The 14947-nt window shown below is 40.6% G+C and overlaps 1 protein-coding gene across 1 annotated transcript in view; it reads right to left on the bottom strand.

Annotated features, from left to right (window-relative positions):
• The window catches only part of SNX29 (sorting nexin 29), a 3382132-nt gene that overhangs the window by 3059194 nt on the left and 307991 nt on the right, over positions 1-14947 (bottom strand). Inside the window, exon 5 of the mRNA XM_044089182.1 lies at positions 9034-9214. Coding sequence (XP_043945117.1) covers positions 9034-9214 — 181 coding nt within the window. The remainder of the gene's footprint in view (positions 1-9033; positions 9215-14947) is intronic.

The raw sequence follows: 14947 nt of genomic DNA, 5'->3' as shown, positions 1-14947 counted from the left end.
ACATGCTTCTTGCATGTTCTCTTGTGAGGAGCCTCCTTCAGGGGAACATCAGAGGAGAACCTGCAAAGGGGGAAACACTGTTGAAGAATGTCTTGAGCCTCCTAAACCTGGTGTCCAATGGCAGTGAGTTGCAGTAGCTGTGGGCAAAGACAGGATGAGGGAGTATCTCCAGTACTGATCGATCAAACTATAAACCTGCAGAGGCTAGTGCTCTCTCCATCACTTGGAAGGCAGTACCCCCCCCCCCCAAGGAGGGATGGGAGCCCAGAACCAAAAAAGACAAACTCGGAACATGGGTCAAACCCTGCCCCGAAGGATCCACCGCCAAGGAGGAAGCCACAGGATGAGATGGGCCTCCCAAGGCGGCCAGCACCAAGGTCGACATAGGAAAGGTAGGCGCCGTACCTGGGTACACAGTGCTGACAGGCCAGTCTCCAACCAGACGATGGCCTAGCTCTGAAGTAGACTCAGGCCAAAGAGAAGTCTTTGGCACAGAGGTTAGATCTACCACCGTTGCTGAGGCAGCTAGAACTGGGGTTCCAGTCAGTGACAAGTGTTCCAAAACCTGCAAGGAGGTCAAAGGAAGAAAATATTGTGCAGTCCTTGGAGCAGAACCCCCGGCTCCGAAATGGAGTGAGGGTTTAACTGGTGTAGTAATGCCTCTGGCCACTAATAGCTGGTCCACCAATCTCACTAAGTCCAAATCCAACAGACTCTTGGAGGAAAGAGTGGATAACCCCGATGGTGAAACAGGGCATTCCAGAAAGGGTCTGTACTGTTGGCCATAGAAGGGGTCCACCGAGAGGGAATATCTGGTCCTAGGAAGTGTATCACCTCTCTGTGCCAAGGCCAAATGACCAGCATGAAGTTCAGGGAGCGGGAAAGTGGTCGGATCTGAGATGACTATTGTTGGCAGAGAAAGGTGAGTCATTGCTGAAGTAGATATTACAGTTGTTGTCGGTGCCGTGGCCAGTGCAGTCAAAGTGATCTGTGCTGAAGAGGGGATGGACGGCGCCGACAGAGTAGGGTCTTTTGGAGCCGAAGTCGGGAGCTGAGGTTGGTTGTTTAGGCCTCGGAGCAGACGACTCTTTATGAGATAACTTAGGAAGCTTAGGTTTCGGTTCAGGTATTTTTGCCTCATGTGGCTAATAGGGTAAAGACTTGCTCCTCTTTTTGTCTTCTTTCTTGGGAGGCGGTGAGGCCTCTGACTCAGAGATTGCCTCCGCAAAAAGAGATTTCAGTAAGCCAGTAAGCATAAGTTTATTTTTACACTTGCGAGCATATGTGGGCTAAATGTTACAAGGGTTTTTTTTTCTCAGAGACGTGAGGCACCCCCCAAACAATACACACATGAAACATAGCTGTCCACATTTGGCATTTTCCTGACACATTTAACATATCTCTTAAAGCCAGTAGCTCCTTTCTTATCTAACATATTAAGGAGTTCAACAACAACAAACAATGAACACTAAACAGGATATATATATATATATATATATATATATATATATATATAGGTTTACTATTGAAAATGCGAACGGCACTTGGGCGACAGTCGGTTAGTCGAACGTATAAGGTCGTAAACAAAAATGTCGAAGACAAAATAATCAATCTAGGAACAGTTTTAACATGGGTCGAGGTAGGGAAGATGTTTGTAGTAGGGAATAATACTGAACACCTACCTCGACCCATGTTAAAACCGTTCCTAGATTGATTATTTTGTCTTCGACATCCTTGTTTACCTTATACGCTCGACTATCCGACTGTCCAAGTGCCGCTCGATTTTCAACAGTAAACCATATTATATCTATATATATATATATATATATATATATATATATATATATATATATATATATATATATATATACACACACATATATATATATATATATATGTGTATATATATATATATATATATATATATATATATATATATACACATATATATATATATATATACATATATATATATATATATATATATACATATATACATATATATATATATATATATACATATATATATATATATATATATACATATATACATATATATATATATATATATACACACACACACACACATAAATTCAACTTTTTTTTTTTTTAGATAGAAAAAGAGAAAGGGTAAATACCAGCTATGGTAAAAGACATACCTGTATGGGTAAAACAGAAAAGAAGTACCAACAATGCTACGAAGAATACCAGACTGGTAGAAGTGGAAAATGGGAAAAAGTTGGAGAGACACCAAGAAAAAGGGTTCGACAAGAAGAAAAAAGGTGACTAGCGAAAACTTTAGTAAATATATATATATATATATATATATATATATATATATATATATATATATATATATTTTAGAAACTTCATCATCATCTTCAGCTGTTCCAGTTAGGGGTCGCTACAGCGGATCACCAGTTTCCACTTCTTCCTGTCCTCTGCATCTTGCTCTGTCGCACCAACCACCTGCATGTCCTCTCTCACCACATCCATAAACCTTATCTTAGGTCTTCCTCTTTTCCTGTTACCTGGCAGCTTCATCCTCAACATCTTTTCCCAATATACTCAGCATCCCTCCTCAGCACATGTCCAAACCAACGTAATCTTGCCTCTCTGGCTTTGTCTCCAAACCTTCCAACCTGGGCTGACCCTCTAATATACTTATTCCTAATCCTGTCCACCCTCGTCACACCCAGTGCAAATCTTACCTTTAACTCTGCCACATCCAGATCAAACTCCTGCCTTTTTGTCAGTGCCACTGTCTCCAACCCATATAACATAGCTGGTCTCACTACCCCTCTTGTAGACCTTTCCTTTCACTCTTACAGGTACTCATCTGTCACAAATCACTCCTGACACTCTTCTCCACCCACTCCATCCTGCCTGTACTCTCTTCCTTCACCTCTCTTCCACACTCACCGTTACTCTGAACTATTGACCCCAAGTATTTAAACTCCTCCACCTTCGCCACTTCTACTCCTTGCATCCTCACCATTCCTCTATCCTCCCCCTCATTCACACACATATATTCTGTCTTAGTCCTGCTGACCTTCATTCCTCTTCTCTCTAGAGCATATCTCCATCTCTCCAGGGCCTCCTCCACCTGTTCCCTACTCTCACTACAGATCACAATGTCATCTGCAAACATCATAGTCCACGGGGACTCCCTGTCTGATCTCGTCTGTTAACCTGTCCATCACCACTGCAAATAAGAAAGGGCTCAGAGCTGATCCTTGATGTAACCCCACCTCCACCTTAAACGCATCAGTCACTCCCACCACAGACCTCTCCGCTGTCACACTACCCTCGTACATATCCTGTACCACTCTTACATACTTCTCTGACACTCCTGACTTCCTCATACAATACCACAACTCCTCTCTAGGCACCCTGTCATATGATTTCTCCAAGTCTACAAAAACACAATGCAACTCCTTCTGACCTTCTCTGTACTTCTCCATCAACACTCTCAGAGCAAACATTGCATCTGTAGTGCTCTTTCCTGGCATGAAACCATACTGCTAATCAGTAATCATCACCTCCCTTCTTAACCTAGCTTCCACTACTCTTTCCCATAACTTCATGCTGTGACTGATCAATTTAATCCCTCTGTAGTTACTACAGATCTGCACATCACCCCTATTCTTAAAAATCAGTACCAAAACACTTTCTCCATTCCTCAGGCATCCTCTCACTTTCCAAGATTTCATTAAACAATCTGGTTAAAAACTCTACTGCTATTTCACCTAAACACCTCCATGCTTCCACAGGTATGTCATCTGGACCAACAGCCTTTCCATTCTTCATTCTCTTCATAGCTATCCTTACTTCCTCCTTGCTAATCCAATGTACTTCATGATTCACTATCCCTACATAATCCAACCTTCTCTCCCTCTCATTCTCTTCATTCATCAACCCCTCAAAGTACTCTTTCCATCTCCTCAACGCACTCTCCTCACTTGTATGTTTCTCTCATTATCCTTTATCACCTTTACCTGCTGCACATCTTTCCTAGCTTGGTCCCTCTGTCTAGCCAATCGGTACAGGTCCTTTTCTCCCTCCTTAGTGTCCAACCTTTCATACAACTATTCATATGCCTTATCCTTAGCCTTCGCCACCTCTCTCTTTGCCATGCACTTCATCTCCTTATACTCCTGTCTACTTTCTTCATCTCTCTGACAATCCCACTTCTTCTTTGCCAACCTCTTTGTCTGTATACTCTCCTGTACTTCCTCATTTCACCACCATGTCTCCTTGTCATTGTCCTTCCTCTGTCCAGATGTGATACCAAGCACCTTTCCAGCAGTCTCCCTTACTATCTCTGCTGTAGTTACCCAGCTATTTGGTAACTCTTCACTGCCACCCAGTGCCTGTCTTAACTCATCCCTGAACTCCACCTCACAATTACCCTTTTTCAATTTCCACCATCTGATCCTTGGTGCTGCCCTCACACTCCTCTTTCTCTTCTTGATCACCAACGTCATCCTACAAACCACCATCCTATGCTGCCTAATTACACTTTCTCCGGTCACCACTTTACAGTCTCCAATCTCCTTCAAACTGGCCCTCCTACATAAGATATAATCCACCTGTGTGCATCTTCCTCCACTCTTGTATGTCACCCTATGCTCTTCCCTCTTGTTAAAATACGTGTTCACCACAGCCATGTCCATCCTTTTTGCAAACACCACTACCATCTGACCCTCTGCATTCCGTTAACACCATACCTACCCATAACTTCTTCATCCCCTCTGTTCCCGTCACCAACATGCCCAATGAAATCTGCTCCAATCACCACTCTCTCACCCTTGGATACAGTCATCACCACTTCATCCACTTCACTCCAAAATTTTTCTTTCTCATCCATTGCACACCAACTTGTGGAGCATATGCACTAACAACATTCATCATTACACCATCAATTTCCAGCTTCATAAACATCACTCTATCCGACACTCTTTTCACTTCCAAAACACTCTTAGCATACTGTTGCTTCAGAATAACTCCTACACCATTTCTCCTCCCATGCACACCATGATAGAACAATTTGAACCCACCTCCGATACAACTAGCCTTACTCCCCTTCCATCTGGTCTCTTGCACAAACAATATACCAACCTTCCTTCTGTCCATCATATCAGCTAGCTCTCTCCCTATACCAGTCATACTGCCAACATTCAAAGTTCCAACCCTCACCACCAAAGTCCTAGCCTTTCTCCTCTCTTCCTGCCTTCGGCCATGCCTTCCGCCTCTTCTCCACCTTCGGCCAACAGTAGCCCAAGTATTAAATTAGTCACCTAGCTGAGATGCTGGTCTGACGCATCTTGTTTTGTATGTGGCAAACGAGATCTGAGGTAATGTGGAGAGGTACACTATGGGTAAGACTTAGCTCGAGAATTTTCTGGCTGGCATGGGCTTAGAAAAAACGGCACGGTTCCGAACCCACATGTAAGGAATGAATGAAGATCAACATCAGATATAATAATAGGGGAAATTACCAATATTTGTATATTATGGAAAATGTACAGATTAGCATGTAAAAAGTGTATTTAAGTCAAATATTTATCCAGTGCTGTCATGAATCTTAGAATACATGAAAAACTTTCTACTAGAAATATTCTTCTCCTTTATATAGGGATTGAGACTAAATCCTGTTAAAGTGGTGTGTTGTATATGAATAAGGAAGGATGAGGTTTAGGTAGGATTAATCTAATAGTTCATGCTGTTTCATTAAATATATAAGGTACTAAACTGCTTAAATGAAAACAATTAGGAAAATATAAGAAATAATAAAACAAAAAATGTTTTAAGGAAGAAATAGAAAATTATCAGCAAAAGATAAGAATGTGGAAAACAAAGAATGATGAAGTGAAAATAGATAGAAGAACATGGCACAGTAATATTCTATAAAAAATATTGTATTAATCCATGGGAAAATGTTCCAGATGTAAATATTAAAGCAATTAAAAGAAGAAACAAGTGGTATAGATATAATGCTGAATGCCAAGATTTTTTTTTGTTGGAGACTGGAAATAAAGAAATTACCCATTAAGGCAAATATGCCTTATAAAAAGAAAAGTCAAAGGATATGCTTGTATTGTAGAGAAGAAGAAACAGAAGAGTTTTTCCTAAAATGTGAGAGGGGTAAAAAACAATGGAATAAATAGTATATAGAATTTTTTTTGAAAATTTCGAAATGATGAGGATAGACACGATTGAATATGGATATTATGAAAATATAAGCAAAAATCTGAAAATAGATTTAGGTAAAGTATTTTACGTAATGTGAGTATTATGGAATAAAATAATTAATGAAATCATGTTTAATGGAAACTGGATATTGCCACTAATACTGATGAAAATTAGATTATGGTTATGGAAAAAGGAGCGGAAGGTGACTGTATAGAAATGGCAAGTTCTACCGTGTAAAATATGAAAATGAAATTGATTTAAACGATTGTATAAATTTGTAAGTATGTACATATATATGAAAATATGTGCATAAATAAAGGAATTCTAATATTTTCGATAGTTGACGTGATATCTTTTACATCCGAGCTACCACCAACTCAAGCAGATGGGGCCTCGATTTAACATTTCATCTAAAAGATAGCACAGTGAAGAATGCAGTACCCTCTTTATGTTACATTACAGTATCAGTAATCAATCTACCCGACATGGGAATAGAACCCACAGCTTTCTACACCAAAGGTAAGTGTTCTACATGTTGGGCCACTGACACTGATATATAGTAACAGAAAAAAATACAAAACAATTTGTCACACAGCCCGTTTTCGAAGCAAAACAATGCCCTCCCAGGTGGGCAATAGGCATTATTATACAAATGGGAGCCAAGTACTGCAAGTAGTGTGTTGAGAACTGGAGTTGATGCAGCAACGACAGTTTTTAGTGCACGCTACAAGTACAACTCTGAAGAGGGATCCTAAATAGCATGTTATTAAGCACAGCATGATTATAAACTAAATTATACATAATGAGAGGTCTAGATATTATCGGCATATTTTCATAAAGGATTGTTTAATGTTTCTTTTCATGTGCACTTCCATTTATTCTCTTTGTCTCGCCCCCAAATGGAATTACCACGTCACCTATCTTTTTGTTTCTTCTTCTTGCATTGTTTTATGCACATTGTGCACAGCTTGTTCCTAGAGATGGTCCTTGTATCAGCATAAGCTATTCAGTGTACAACACATTCAGTTACATACTCAAGGATATCTAATTTAGCCTGTACCAGCCTGAATCACAAAAGCAGTGTTGAAATCAATTTAAAGTCACATACATACAACATATTATATGATAATATAGATTAATAACCTGTTCATCGGTTTCTAATACTATCCTCCCTGGATGATCTTCTATTACTTATACATGGGAATCCAACTAATTATTGATGAACCATACCTCCCCACCTCTCACAAAAACACAATGAATGCAGTCTTGATGGCACTTTTGTCAATCAACACTGCACATGATCAGTGTTTTTTGCCCATTGCACCAAACACTGTACACATGCATGGCTATACATTCAGTCATAATACTTATAAAATGTACGCTGAACTTTTATATATGCTGTACTCTGCTACTGGGTGATCAGTAAGAGTTTTTACACATTTTAGTGTCATCATTTACTTATTTATTTATTTGCTTGTTTGTTTGTTAACCAGGTAAGTGAATTGGCCCTGAGCCCCTTTCAGTTTTGACCCAGGCCAAAACTGTAATATAAACAAATTAAAAACAGTAAATACACATGGTAACAGTTAAAAAAAAAAAAAACAGACTGAAGCAGTAAAGTCTGGTATCACAGTCAAATTATAAATTAAACTGTTGAGCAGGCAAAGCTTACACTGACTGGATAAAATTTAGTAATGAAATATAAACGTAATACAGTTTAAATAACAATAACTAAAACACAGAGCAAAAGATTATAGTCTTTAAACATACTGTGCAAAATAAGTATAACTTCCAAGCAGGGTTGTGGCATAAATGAAACAATCACCAGCCATATGCTTCAGAATGCTCCATTAATGTAAATACTGCTGCGACTTACTAGAAAAACCAAAGAATATGCGACTCAGAAGGCTAAGACAGCACTAAATCTCAAGTGGTACAACATTCCAAAAGAAGAAAGGACCAATATACAAGTTAATAAAAAACTTTAATCCATTAAAAATTTAAAAATGTTGAGCGCTTTTGTCCAGGTAATGATATAATGGTCTCCTTCAGAACAATCTAATCACTCATATGTTGATTTAAATACCAAGACTTTGCTTAATAACCTAATTTCCTTAAAGTCCTAGTACAAGAACATAAAAATATAAAAATTGTAATATGTTGTGAACTAATTAGATATACATAAATCACTGACCACACAAAAAAAAATTTTGACCATACAATATGAATGTGATGAAGGTAGGTAAAAACATACATAAGTATACAGAATTATAAAAGCCTACCAAATAATGTACACAAGTTTTAACAACACATCGACAGCTGTGCATTTATGAAAAGTTAAAGCTTAACAGCACTCAATTTTAAAACTGGGTAAATGGAAATTGAATTCTTAATGCCAGGTTTGTGGGTGGTGTCCAACCTAATCTGCCAATAAAATTCTCTAAATTCAAGGTAGGTTCCCATGCACGACCTCTCAAACTAGGCTCAATAATGTCCAAAATACCAAATAAAAACTTCCTGAAGTGGCTACAAAATCAAAGAATATTTATATAATGCATTTTTACTGTTTTTTTCCTAATGTCATACAAATGCTTGTATATTCTTTTTTAAGGGCCCTTTCAGTCTTGCCAAAATAACAAGCAGGACAAGAATCACATTTGGCCAAATAAACAACTCTACTCATGCTGCAATTGCCCTGAAAATCAACCTGGTCTGGTAAAGTGTTGTCTAACAGTACGCTGTCTTCTTCACAAATGAGCACAGCTCCTGCATTTTGGTTACACAATAAACAGCTAACAACTACTATGTACAGAGCTCAAATGCCCTGATCACCTTTACCTCAATCGGTTTCGATCTGCAAGAAGCATATGCATGTATCTTTCAAGTGAATGCTCATTTAGTGCACATCGTAACCAGGCCCGTGCTCGTCCAACATCTGTGGTGATGGTCTTCAGGGAGTAGAAACGGCTCAGTTCATGGCGATTTAGATGTTCTTTAACATAATACCAGTATACAGGTTCTAAAAGAAAAAAAAATGAGCAATTTGCTAACAAGTAACAAACTCAACTTTTTAACAGTGGCAGTGATTTAAAAATGGCAACACTACTGCTTGACAAATGCAGTTTCCTTGAGCCTCAGCTGGCCACAACTCAGTTCCCTGACAATGCAGACATTCCCATTAAAAAGCATTGTCAGAGGATTGTGCAGGCACTAAGTGCTATGTCCAGGTGTTTGCCCCTTCCTCTTTTACAGTGCTACAGAGTTCTTCAAAATATATAATTTAGGATGTGTAGGGAGGAGAGCACACACCCCCCCCCCACGAGGGGTGCAAAAGGGCTTGCCCCAACTGCAAACAACACTGCAGTGTTTTCTTGCAGTTCTTTTCATCAGGTTGTTGAATTATAGGGAGTTGAGACTCCATGAATTTGCATTTATCCACTCACAGTGGAAGTGATTTATATATTCTACCAAGAAGTCATACATGCAACAATGCCTTAAGTTTATTATACATAGAAAAATACACATGAAACTTACAATCAAGGGAATATGGATGGCTGAAAGACAAAATGAAAGGCAGAGAAAGTATATAAAGAGAGAAAAAGCAGAATGTAAGAAAACAGGGCAAGGAAGAAAAAGAATAACTAAAATGTCAATGAAACTATACAAACCCAAGGAATAGTAGCTAATGTATTTTAAACAAGTGATTGCAACAGAAGTAAAAGCTTGCCTGCTGTAATTTGCTACCAAAAATACAATTTCTTTTTTAATACAATTTGAGGGAGTCTCACAATTCATTAAAGTGAAAATGAACATATCATGGTTTTCACATGTTTGGACAAAACTTAAAATATATTAAAATACATCAAGATAGTGGGGTATCTTTCAATACCCCAAATGCATTGACAGCAGAATTTGTATAATACTGGGAACACAGCTTCCTGCATGGATGGAAGTGGGAGGGACACTGACATTGTGAAATGAAACATTAGTTTTCAAGAGTCACAGAATGCAGTTGTTAATTTTTCTTTTGCAAATCTAAACAGTGGCTGTGTTTCCAACTAACTGTAGGGGCTTCATGTTCTAATTTCACTTTGTCATTGCAGAGGTTATCTAAAGCTCAAAATCAGATGCATCCAAACTAGCAACAGGCACAGCTGAACAGCAAAACAGGGACAGCAGAATCAGTGGTGATGAAAACCAGTACATGGTAGGGGTAAGGGCAAAAGATAGAAGGTGGGCAAGGTATAGGTGTTGCATAGCCATACTACAACTGAAGAAATTAAGAAGACAGTAAGAAACCAGACCTGCTTAAAGTGAATATATAAAGTGGCTTTGGGGAATACTGTGCACAAAAGGTATGCTAGAGGGATGACGCACAAATCTGGATCAGGGCAGAACACTGGCAAGAACAAATGAAGAGCGTATGAGGAAGGAAGCTATGAAGTAAATGGCAAATGAAAACATTAATAGTACATGCAGCAACTGACTATGATCATCTTATTTCTTTTTTGGAAAACATTGTTTTCATCTAGACATTATTTTGGCTAGAAATAAGACCTGATGGCCTTTATATAAAACTCGAATTTTCCAGTATATGATTCGAACAAAGTGGCTCTTCAAACTCTTATAAGTTTATAGGTGGTTACTAGGCTATTGGCCTAAGAGCCATTTTAAGCCTAACCAAGCTTACCCCAAATTTACCAAAACATTGGTCATGTCAATATCCCACAAAGCTTTACCATTATGATATCCAGAGTTCACAGGCTGCTCCTGTCTATCAGGGCCAAAGCTGCCAAACTGGGATAAAATTGTAGTTTCCCATCTATCTTTTTAAGTTACAGTTAGGGATGAGCTTAGATTCTCTGTTCCAGAGAAGGGTTAATCCTTGAGACACATGCGTGTCCCCTGTAACATGTTCTGTTTAGGTTTTAGATGAGATTTAGGTCTTACAAATGGGTATTTCTGATACTATTTGTTTTGCAGATGAGTATTGTACTCCGTGATTGGTCTGATGAGAGCAATGACATCCTGGGACCAGAATGCATTGTGCAATATAAAATGATTTTCTCACCGCAGTAAACAAGTGGTGGCCAAACATTAGCTGCTATCAACATGCATTTCCAGAAACTTGACCACTAGGTCTACTTTTAGAGGTAGGGTATCAATGTGATAAATTTCAGGGGCTACTTTTAGAGGTAGCTTATCAATGTGATAAATTTTAGGGGTGGCCATTTTTCCAATGGGTTTTATTATGCATTTCTTTTGCACTGAGTTTTAGTCCATAGCTCTGGCACCAGTTGTTTGCCTGCAGCAGCCCCTTTTGAAGGGCATCTGCACCTTTAGATGAGTCAATGACCATGCCACGTTTGCAGTCATCTGCAAACTTTGTTCACCAGAGTTCCTTGACATTTGCCAAGACTTCAGAGAAGTACATGTTAAAAGAAGAGGCCCCAGCACTTATCTCGTGGGTCTTTACTTATGACTGACCTCTTTGTGGAGGTAGATTCCCCTATCCTTACTTCTTGAGTCCTTATCAGTGAGCCAGCTGGCTAACCATCAGGTGACGTATGGCTTTATGCCCAACTTTGCATTGAACACCTTGACCAGGGCAAGGTGAGCAGTGCCCACTGTTTGCCCTTGTCATAGGTTCATAGTGTGTACTAAGCTAATGACCTTGGAGCCTTTACAAGCGTAGCCCATAGAAGAGCCCTATCATCGTGCCGCCCAATGTTAGTTCCCAGTACCTCTATCAAGTAGAGCCACTGGAGTGATCCCCGGGGTGAACTTTCTATAGTCCTCCCACTCATCAAGATTTCTCTTTAAGAGGGACAGCGGGGTGCTCTGCATGACACGTGTGGAAAGTCTATTCCATAGCATGGGCAGTCTCTGGGTGAGGAACCTGTCCCTCCAGCATGTTCTGTTGATCGTGGTAATAAGATTGAGGTCTCTGGAGCATGTGATGTGGAGGGATTGGGATTTCTTTAGATGTAGCATTTCTAACAGAGCTGGGTCAGACAGGGCTTTGAAAGTCAAGCAGAGATCACCTCTAAGTAGGCGATATGAGACAGAGAATAGCTGGAGTCTTTTGAGTCCATCTGTGTAGGACATGTGTTAAATGCCTAGGATCCTCTTTGTGAGGTACTTCTGTGGCCTCTCCAGCTGTTGCATGTGTCTATTGAGGTACATGCCAAATGAGGCATGAGGCATTATACTCAATGATTGGTCTAATGAGGAAGAGTAGAGAGAGACGATGGCTTCTTTCTTCCTGGATGCAAAACCCTTGGTAATGAGATGTGCCACACAGAAGGACTTTCTGACCACAGTGGCAATGTGGTGGTCGAAGGAGAGGTTGCTGTCAACCTACATCCCCAGATTTCTTATAACATCTTCAGTGCTCAGCTGGCTCCCACCGATGTAATAATTAGTGGAAACTGAGTTTTTACTAAAGGGGATGACAATGCAATTTTTGGCATTAAGCTTAAGGCCATGGTTTCGACACCAGTCATTGGTCTCAGTGAGGCCTTTCTGTAGGATGTCTGCATCACTTGGGGAGTTAATAATGGCTCCCAGCTTGCAGTCATCTGTGAACTTGATCAGCCAGAGTCCCTTTGTGTTGGCTTGGACTTCTGAGAAGTAGATGCCGAACAGAAGAGGACCCAGGATCGATCCCTGTTGGACTCCACTCATGACTGGTCAGCAGTCTGACTTAGAACACACAGTGTGAAAGTAGTGGACTCCATCTGTGAGCCAATTTGCAACCCACATAGTGATATAGGAGTTGATGCCTAGTTTGGTGGGTTTATCAATAATTCTCGAGTGAGGAATGGTATCAAAGGCCTTGGCCAGATCGAGGCAGGCTGTATGCACTGCCTTACCTTCATCCACAGTCTTGGTGACTGGCTCAAAGAAGTCAACCAGGTTGAGCAGGCATGATCTCTCTTTCACAAAGCCAAATTGTGTGGGGTCTAGAGTTTGGATATTTCCTATATCTTTGTTAATCAGGTCCATGATGATGCACTCCACAGCTTTACGTATCAGGCTAATGGGGCGATAATTCCCAGTGTCTGTAGCTGCTTCCCCTTTATGGAGAGGGATGACTGCAGCAGTGCACCTTTCAGTAGGGACAAAGCCTGAGGTGAGGCTGTGACTTAACAGGGCACACAGATGTGGTGCAAGTTCACTTTGTAGTTCATGTAGAACACAGATGGATATTATCGGGCCCCATGGAAGCTGTATTCTTGGCCTTGGAAAATGCAGCTTTAACCTGTGCTGCAGTAATGCTGGGTGACTGGCATTCTTCCAGAATTGTGATTGGTCTTTTGGGGGGGGGGGGTCAAGTTGACACTGAATCTGTTGGCCAGTATGTTGGCAATATCTGTTGGCTCAGTATTGGAGTACCACTGTGCAGTATCTCAGAGCAAATCTGGGTATTGCCATGGAGGTTCTTGATATAACTATAGAAGGCTTTGTGATTGTTTTTAGTGTCTGCCGCAATTCTGCTTTCATAGCTGGCTTTGGAGGATTTGATGTGGGATCCCAACTTTTTGTTGAGGCTAATAAAGGAGTTTTTTCCAGTCTTGGAACTTCACCTTTTTCTGCAACAGTTTCTTCCTTCTGTTTTAGAGTTTATTAATGGCAGGGGACCACCAGATTGGCCTCCTTTTTTGGAGGAGAGTGTCTTCGTTCTGTTGGGTATGGCTAGTTCCATGCATTTATGTACACGTTCATACAGTGCATTGGTGTACAATTTGGCAGTCATGCAGCTATTTTCCACTGGCATGGGTGCCATGAAGTTAGCCACCTCTGTTTTTAGGAGCCCAAAGTCAGCTTTGGAGAGGTTTTTCAAGGTGGTTACCTTTGTGGAAGGTGTGGGTAAGTTGTGGATTTCCATGGTGATTAGTTTGTGGTCAGTTCTGACCATGGAGGGATTGACTACTGGTGTAGAGCAATGGTCGCCCATGTTAGTAATAACCACGTCAAGGATGTTGCTTCCTCTAGTGGGGGTCAGAATGAGCTGGTCCAGGGCATTGGAATTGATGAATTCCAGGAAGCGTTGGGCCAGTGTATTGTTGCTTGATTAATTTTCCCAATTGATGGAGGGGTAGTTGAAGTCTCCTAGTATGAGAGTGTTGGGTTGGACCTTGATAGATTCCAGGGTGCTTAGGAACATGGAGTGAGAGTCTGGGGACATGGTTGGGGACCTATAGCAGGCTATGACCTGGATTGCCATCTTACCCAATGTTAATTGTACCTGAAGTATCTCAGATGAGTTATGCTGGGCTACTAGTCTGGAGGTGTGCATATCCTTTATGAAGATGGAGACACCACCACCTTTGGAGCTTCGGTCCATGTTTCAAGGCCGAAAGGTGTGGAATGAGTTATAGCCTGGTAGGGCAGGGGTGCTTTCTGCCGCTTTAAACCAGGTCTCTGTTGCACCATAAATGTTGACGTTCTCTATTTTGAGGAGTGCTTCGAGCAAGTGCATCTTGAGATTTAGACTTCTAGTGCTGAGCAGCATGACCCTCAGTGTACATTTATTTATAGCTGTTATGGTGGTAATTTGGTCTTTGAGACACTGCCTAAAAAGGCACTATAGGGGTGGCAAGAGCCTTAGCCAGTACCCAGAAACCCAGGGATGACAGATGCAGGCCACGTCCGGCAAAGCATCCATAGCTTTGGAGTTGATGCAGCATGACCGTGCTCATGTTGCAATTGCCCTGGTAGAAATAAACCTTGTTCACCAGGTTAAGTG

This window comes from Protopterus annectens, chromosome 12.part0 (assembly GCF_019279795.1).
Source record: "Protopterus annectens isolate FY-2018-M chromosome 12.part0, PAN1.0, whole genome shotgun sequence".
Classification (NCBI taxonomy): domain Eukaryota; kingdom Metazoa; phylum Chordata; order Ceratodontiformes; family Protopteridae; genus Protopterus; species Protopterus annectens.
This window is presented reverse-complemented; position numbering and strand designations above follow the sequence as displayed.